The following is a 7410-nucleotide window of genomic DNA, read 5'->3' on the forward strand; positions in this document are numbered from 1 at the left end:
GCAACTAGAAGTTCACCATCGCTGTAGTCTTCTACAACATCGCCTTCACCAAATTTTTGGTTGTTTTCCTTTTGATTCGCAGCCTCCCTTTTAATCTTATTTTGTAGCTTATAGCACTCAGATTTAATGTGCCCTTTCTTCTTGCGAAGTTGCAAGTTTTACCTCTGTTTGAAGATTTCGATCTACCCTTAGATTTACCACGAGGATTCCGTTCTCGTGTTCTACCACGATCATCATCAACATTCCGGTCTTGTCTCCCACGAACAATGAGACCTCTCCCCGAGAGTTGGGTTTAACCACAAGATGCTTCATCTTATCATACGAGGTTAAAGAATCATAAACCTCATCAACCGTGAGAGACTCGCATGCTATATAAAATCGTGTCTCTAAAGGTTGAATAAGACGGGCAACGAACAAAGTAGAATCAACCCTAGATCTTCCTTATCATCTTGAACCTCCATGGCCTCCAAGTTTGAGAGAATTTCTTTAAACACCATTAAGTGTTCGTGTCTGACGCACCTTCCTCCAAACGATGAGCATAAAGACGCCGCTTCATATGCAACTTGCTTGTTAGAGTTTTCGACATACATATTTGTTCTAGCCTCTTCCATAATGCAATGGCGGTTTTCTCTTTCATCACATCCCGCAAAATTTCGTTGGACAAATGCGATGTAATTGTGTTAATGCCTTTCGATCCTTACGCTTCTTCTCTTCATCTGTTAATGTCAAGGCATCTTATCTATCCTAGCAGGCATCCTCTAGATCCATCTGCAAGAAGCGCTTGCATCTTAATTTGCCACAACGCAAATCGGTGTTGCGATCCAACAATGAATTTCATACTTCAAAGACGCCATTACCGTGATCGAGATGAATAACCCTAAGCTCGATACCAATTTGTGAAAAATAAAATAGAATAAAATAAATAAAATAAAGAACACATAAATTTTACGTGAAACCCTTTCGGAAAAAAAACCACAGGCGTAAGAGAAGAAAATTCACTATGTCGAAAAATTTTTTACTCAAATACAAGAGGAATAGACTATGTCTATTTATAGGCTTGCAAAGCCATATTCTAGTAGGATTGAAACACCTTATCCTAATCAATATAAAATAGATGGAGTTTAATAAGGTTTAAAACCTTATTCTAAAATAAAATAAAAGAAGTCTAGTTCTATATGGATTTTACTTTTATTTTATTTTCCATCGTATTTTATTTAAATAAGAATTTGGGTCACTTAATTCTAACAAGATTAATTTAATATGGATATATGAATTGATAAAGTTAATATTCACAATACAAAACGAAGTGGACTATATTTTCCATTCTATATTAAATGAATTTTTACAAATTTTTCACTTTAAAATGAACAAGAAAATGTGCTATTATTTTTATGTTATAATACCTAAACTTAGAGCGGCAAATTCAAGAAAAAGAATTGGCATATTTTTAAGTAAAATACAAAAAAACAGAAGAAAAAAAAACATATTGGTATTATCTCCTAATGATGATGGCAGTTGAATCTTTGTTTATCCAACCAACTATCCTTGGTGTACGTTAGAGTTTTGTCTCATGGTAGGCAATTAGATCCAGTTTGTTTGGGGCACCTGCTTATTCATCGACCAATTATTTTGAGCCACCTCAAAAGTCTTGTTTTCAAAGTTGACTTTTATGTACACGTGTCGTTGTGTTGGAACGGTCATAGTATGAACTTCAGTACACCAGAGTGTTGCTCTGCATGGGAAACAAAGACAATAATAAAGTTAACAAGTATGCTTCACAACAATGACTGGCAAGCTAACAATCTCCTTTTAGTCCAGTAACTCAATAGTTTGTAGTGTTTTTGCTACGCTATCTCTGAAAGTTTTCCTGATTAACTCAGACCGAAACAGATTTAGAAAAGAAAAGTGCTGGAAAAACAATGTTCAGGTTGCATAAAACAAGGCAAACACCGCCGCCAAGTAATAAATCAGGGGAAAAGATAGATTTTACGTTCTCCAATTTCAAACTGGTTCAGGTAATCATTCATTTCGTCCTCATCTTGTTCTTCTTCTATGTTCCATTTTACTTACATTATATGTGTGTGTGTGTTTTCTGGTGTTTTTATATAGGTACCAAAAGGATGGGACAGGTTGATCATGTCGATAATCTCAATGGAGAATGGGAAAACCATGGCAAAGACAAGCAAAGCAGTAGTCCGAAATGGGAGTTGTCAATGGACAGAGACTTTGTCGGAATCTATTTGGGTTTCAAAAACAGTGATGGAAGATTGTTTCTTCAAGCTTGTTGTTGCAATGGTAACTTTGTTAATGAAATACCGTTGGGTCTTAGTTTACAGTTCTGTATATAGTTGTTGGAAACATGATCTGAACATGTTCGATTCAATTAAGGTGACAAATTAGATGATAAAAGAAGGTTGAAAAGAGAATGAATATTGAAATTGTAGGGATCAGCAAGATCTAGCATTCTTGGAGAGGCGACAGTGAATATGACAGGCTATATAAATTCAACCATCACTGTTCCGGTCTCATTGCCATTAAAAAAATGCAACCATGGAACAGTTTTGCAGGTGATTTTTCAACGATCTTATTTCTTCTCTATTATTATTATATGCATTTAATTAGAAACATGAAGACAAAGGAGCCATTTGCTCGGTTCGGTAGTGGCTGGACCCGTTTTAAGGCGGTGGGGGCTGCCCATGTTAGTCAAGGTCAAATGAGTAAACCTCTTTTCCACTATCGCTAAATAGCATGCATTCATTGGGTTGGTTATGGCCCCTGTATCACACATCATATTTTATTTAACATGTTACAACTTGGAACACATGACCAACAGTTGCATTAAAAACATAAGCTGGTATTTGTAATGATGATTTGATGGAAATATTTTCATATAAACAGATTTTGATGTCGGTTAGTATTATGGACATCACTTCAGTTTTAGCTGGTAGTTGTAAGCTGTTAGAAGATTCAAGTTTGGTCGAAACAAATAAAAAAGCGAAAGAGATATCTTAGGAAGATGGTTACCTCCTAAGTAATTTAGATTTTAGAGCAAATTTAATTACATGAACTAAATTAAAGTAGGACTTTTGATAATATGAATGAAACAGAAAATTGAAACACAGTTGTCTTTTTCTAACGAATATTGCACTTGTGATTCTGATATGCAGATGAAAATTCAATGTTTGACACCAAGACGAAAACCCATGTTTGTATCATTCCCTGCCCTTCCTTCCCTTGTTTTTTGTTTTCCTTTAAATGTTGTATTGGATCATAAACACTTGCACTGGATTATTTCAGGGACAATGAATCAAAGCAGACAAATTTCCATAAAGAAGGTAATAGCACTGAACACTCTCCTGATCTAAGCCTTACCTCGGATAGTCCAGAGAGTTTAATTGCAAATAGTGATGGGTCGTCCCCAAGTTCAGCCCCACGCCAAGAAGAACTCGTGAGTAGGGTACGTTAGAGTCTCATCCTGTTTTGTTGTTAAATCATATTTAATGACTGTATTAACAATGCTAAACTTCCATTACTGCAGGAAGCAAGTTTCTCAGCTTCTGATTCCCATTGCAGCTATGATTCAGCTGCAAGCAATTTGAATGGTGACACTCGGAGCCTGATGGGAATACAAGATTCACCCATTTCCCAAAATGGGAATTCTCACATTGATGACCATCTTTCTCATTCAAATCATTCATCGTTTGTTTCACAAAGCAGTTTTTCGGATAATAAGCAAGAGTTTTGTGCTGCATCAACTTTAAGATCCACAGATCCTTCCAAAAATCTTCTTGAAGCAGCAGAGAAAACGATTGAAGAGCTTCATGCAGAAGCAAAGATGCAGGAAAGGAATGCGGACAAGTTAATGCTTGATTTGGACATGTTGAGGAAAGAATACTCTGACCAGTCTAAAAATAACGCAATTTTGGCTATGGAGCTCTCGGCAGCGAATGTGGAACGCAATGGACTACAAAAAGAAGTTGAACAGCTGAAAACGTTGTTGGAGAAATCAATGGCGAAACAACCAACCTATGAAGATTCAACATTTGAGGATGCTGGAACAACCCTTTTGCACAAGGAACTGGAAAATGAAATTAAGTTCCTAAAAGAGTCTAATGACAGCCTCGCTTTGCAGTTGAAGAGGAGCCAAGATGCAAATGTTGAGCTTGTTTCAGTTCTTCAGGAGCTGGAACAGACCATTGAAAAGCAAAAAGTTGAAATGGGGACTATTACAGCCCTGCAATCACAGGTGAGTGAATTGGAGAACTGTATGCAGCTAAATTCAGAGGAAAACAGCAACTTAATGATACAGCTTCAACAATCAAGGGAATCAGAGAAGAATTTGCAGGCTGAGGTCCAATATCTTGAACAGATGAAAAACAAAGAAAGTGATGCCCTTTTGGATATTGAGGAGGAATACAAGACTAAGTTAGCAGCTAAAGAAAGGGAAATCATTGGTTTGAAAGTAAAGCTATCCGAGTCTCGAAAGGAAGGAAATTTCGCGAATCCGGAGTCTCGAAAGGGCCACGAAGCACCTCTGATCAGAGAAATTGAAGCCTTAAAAGTAAAACTAGAGGAGTTAGAAACTGACTGCAATGAGCTGACTGATGAAAATCTTGAATTACTAGTCAAGATAAAGGAAACAAAGAACAATGTCAATGGAGGAGTTGCTTCCAATGATTTTTTGTCTGATGAGATTTCAGCTAAGCTTGCAATGAGAGAACAGAAGTCAGAAATGCTTTTCCTGGAAGAGAAACTAAGAAAGAAAATTCTGAGGGAGATTCAAAGTGATTATAATAGTTACATTCTGGAACTTGAAACTCAGACAATAGAACTGGAAGCTAAAGGAACTGAAGTAGTGAAGGAGTTAACTCAGAAAAGGACTGAAATGCAAACACTGGAGGCTACTTTGCAGTCAAAGGAAGAGGAGAACATGGAGCTTAGAATGAATCAGAGTAAACTGCAGGATATGCATCATCAGTTGCTGGCTGCTGAAGATAAGTGTGAATATCTGAGAAGAGAAAATACAAAGTTACAAGCAACTAATGAGACACTCATTGAAGAATGCAATTCACTTAACAAGTCAGCTGAAGGGTTGAGGAAGGAGAAGTCAGAATTGGAAGAGCATTGTGCTCAGTTGGAGGCCAAATTAAAAGAATGCAGCAAAAAAGTTGAAGTTTTGGACGAAAATCTAACTTTGGTGATTGAAGACTTTGCATCAAAAGAGAAAAAACTAACATTGGAATTAAATGCAATTCATGATAAGAGCAAGAAACTTGAGGCAAAACTGAAGCTTGAAGAAAGCTCCTGGAACCAAATGTATTTGGAGAAGACCAATGAAGTTGAGAATCTTGTACTAGAGGTGGAAAACCTTGGTAAGCAACTCTCTGCAGCACATCATGAGAAAGAGAAAACAGCTTGTGAAATTTCTGGTTTACAAGCAGATAAACTTAGACTGGATTTGGCTCTTGAAGAAGCTCAATCTAACCTGAAACTTACACTGAGTGAATTCAAGAAAATAGAAAGTGAAGCTAAAACACAAGTGGAAGACCTATTGGGTGAACTTACAGCTGCTAGAGAAAACCATGAAATACTGATGGCAGAACATGAAAAAGCTTTGAAGTTGTTAGAGAGTTACAAATCCAGTGAAGGGAAACTTAAAACCATTGTGAATGAGCTTGAACTAAAGCTAACTGTTTCTGAATATGAAAGACAACAAGTATCAGAGCAATCTACCAATATGAAGGTTCAGCTGCTGAAGATAGAAAATCTTCAGGATGACATTTCGGCTCTGACAGATGAACGCAATGCGATTAAAGCCGATAAAGAGAAACTGGAAGCTTCATTGCATCTAATATCCAGAGAATGTGATGATCTGAAAGCAGAGAAAAATTACTCAATGCAGCAGATTTCTACCTTGCAAAAGGTGGTTTCAGAAATAGAGGACTATAAACATGATAAAATAGTCTTGGAAGAAAAACTTGTGCGGACGGAGGGCGATCTCGTGGCGAAACAGGCTTTATTAATGCAGGATGAAGAAATTAAAAACGAGCTTAATGAGATCAAGCAAACAAACAGGCAATTCCAGCAGCAAATTAAACAGCTTCAAGAGGAGAAAGATAAGCTTCTCATAAAAGCTCAAACCCTTGAAGAAAAATTGAAACTGAAAGTGGAAGAAAAACAGAAGCAGCGCCATTCCAATTCTCACAGAAACAAAAGAGAGGCAAGGAATCTACTTCCATTACGAAACCACATAGTTCCTTTGATTTAGAATTTACATCTTGGTTATTCGCATATGAATATTATGAACTGGTATAAATTCTGAATTTAGTTTTTCAGCTCTCTCTCCAGGATAGGCATTACGATTCCAATGAGGGAAGCCATGAAAATGAATTTGCCAGGGTCATGGAAGCCAATAACAAGTATAGACTTCGTGTAAATAGGTGAGACTAGTAACATGTTACAGCATTAATAAAACCCAGAATTTATCTTCCCTGATGAAGTTTAACTCCATGACTTTTTCCTCCCATATGTCATCTTCCAGTTCCAGGTTATCAGAGGGTCGAAGAAGTCAATCAAATACTCCAAGAAAATCATCCATTGAAGGTGAAGTGGTGGCAAAAGAGAAATATGAACGTACAAAATCAACTCTAGAGGCAGAGTTAAGTGACATCCGCGAGCGTTATCTCCAAATGAGCCTTAAATACGCAGAAGTAGAAGCTCAACGTGAAGAACTTGTCATGAAGCTTAAAGGAGTGAAGAGCATTAGGAGGTGGTTCTCAAACCCTTCAAATTAACCAAATCTTCTTTTTTCCCCTATAATTTGAAGTTTCATTTTCTCCCTACAAAATTCTTATAAAATACTGCTAGGTAGATTGCATTTTATCAAAATGGAAGAAAGTGTGTTTTTCTCCTGAGACAAACAACAAAGATGCTTATCTGGGTTTGTAACCAATAAAAGGCCCAGATTGGCACTTAGCATGGCTGCCTGATTGAAGGCGAGATTACTATTACTACTGTATTACTTTATCTTATCAATGCAAAAGCTTTTGGTCCAATCTCGAGGCACATTTCCCATTCAGATTTAGAACTTAATCGCGTCCTTTGATGCAACATTTCGTTCTTTCTTGGGATCATACACTGATTTCCTGTTCATTTAACTACAAACGATAATGCTAAGTTTAATCCAAGTTTTAACATCTTCGTTTTCTTCGAAAATAACTCCAGTTGAATGGAGAAAATAGTCATAAAATTTTGGTACCTTTTCTCAATTTAGTTTCTAAATTTTTTAACACCTTAAAAAGTGAAGACGATATATTCTTTAGTGTGGTGTCAATTGTCATCACTTAAAAGATATACTACTTTTTTATATTACATACATTGCATAAGAATACATATATTTTATTATTTTTA

The 7410-nt window shown here is 36.6% G+C and overlaps 1 protein-coding gene across 1 annotated transcript; it reads left to right on the forward strand.

Annotated features, from left to right (window-relative positions):
- The first annotated feature begins 1785 nt into the window (after positions 1 to 1785).
- On the forward strand, positions 1786 to 7055 carry LOC108465579 (uncharacterized). Its single transcript, XM_053018634.1, has 8 exons — positions 1786 to 2015; positions 2110 to 2295; positions 2445 to 2567; positions 3168 to 3205; positions 3298 to 3457; positions 3539 to 6220; positions 6337 to 6440; positions 6542 to 7055. The coding sequence occupies exons 1-8, from the start codon at positions 1920 to 1922 to the stop codon at positions 6792 to 6794; spliced, it is 3642 nt and encodes a 1213-aa protein (XP_052874594.1). The 5' UTR covers positions 1786 to 1919; the 3' UTR covers positions 6795 to 7055.
- The last annotated feature ends 355 nt before the right edge of the window (positions 7056 to 7410 follow it).

This window comes from Gossypium arboreum, chromosome 9 (genome assembly GCF_025698485.1).
Source record: "Gossypium arboreum isolate Shixiya-1 chromosome 9, ASM2569848v2, whole genome shotgun sequence".
NCBI lineage: Eukaryota > Viridiplantae > Streptophyta > Magnoliopsida > Malvales > Malvaceae > Gossypium > Gossypium arboreum.

What these genes read in the sequence shown, in the direction of transcription:
- LOC108465579 (XM_053018634.1), top strand. Translation starts at nt 1,920, where the DNA reads ATGTTCAGGTTGCATAAAACAAGGCAAACACCGCCGCCAAGTAATAAA. An exon ending in TCAAGCTTGTTGTTGCAATG is followed by an intron (nt 2,296 to 2,444) that starts GTAACTTTGTTA and finishes TTGAAATTGTAG; the next exon opens with GGATCAGCAAGATCTAGCAT. An exon ending in ACCATGGAACAGTTTTGCAG is followed by an intron (nt 2,568 to 3,167) that starts GTGATTTTTCAA and finishes TCTGATATGCAG; the next exon opens with ATGAAAATTCAATGTTTGAC.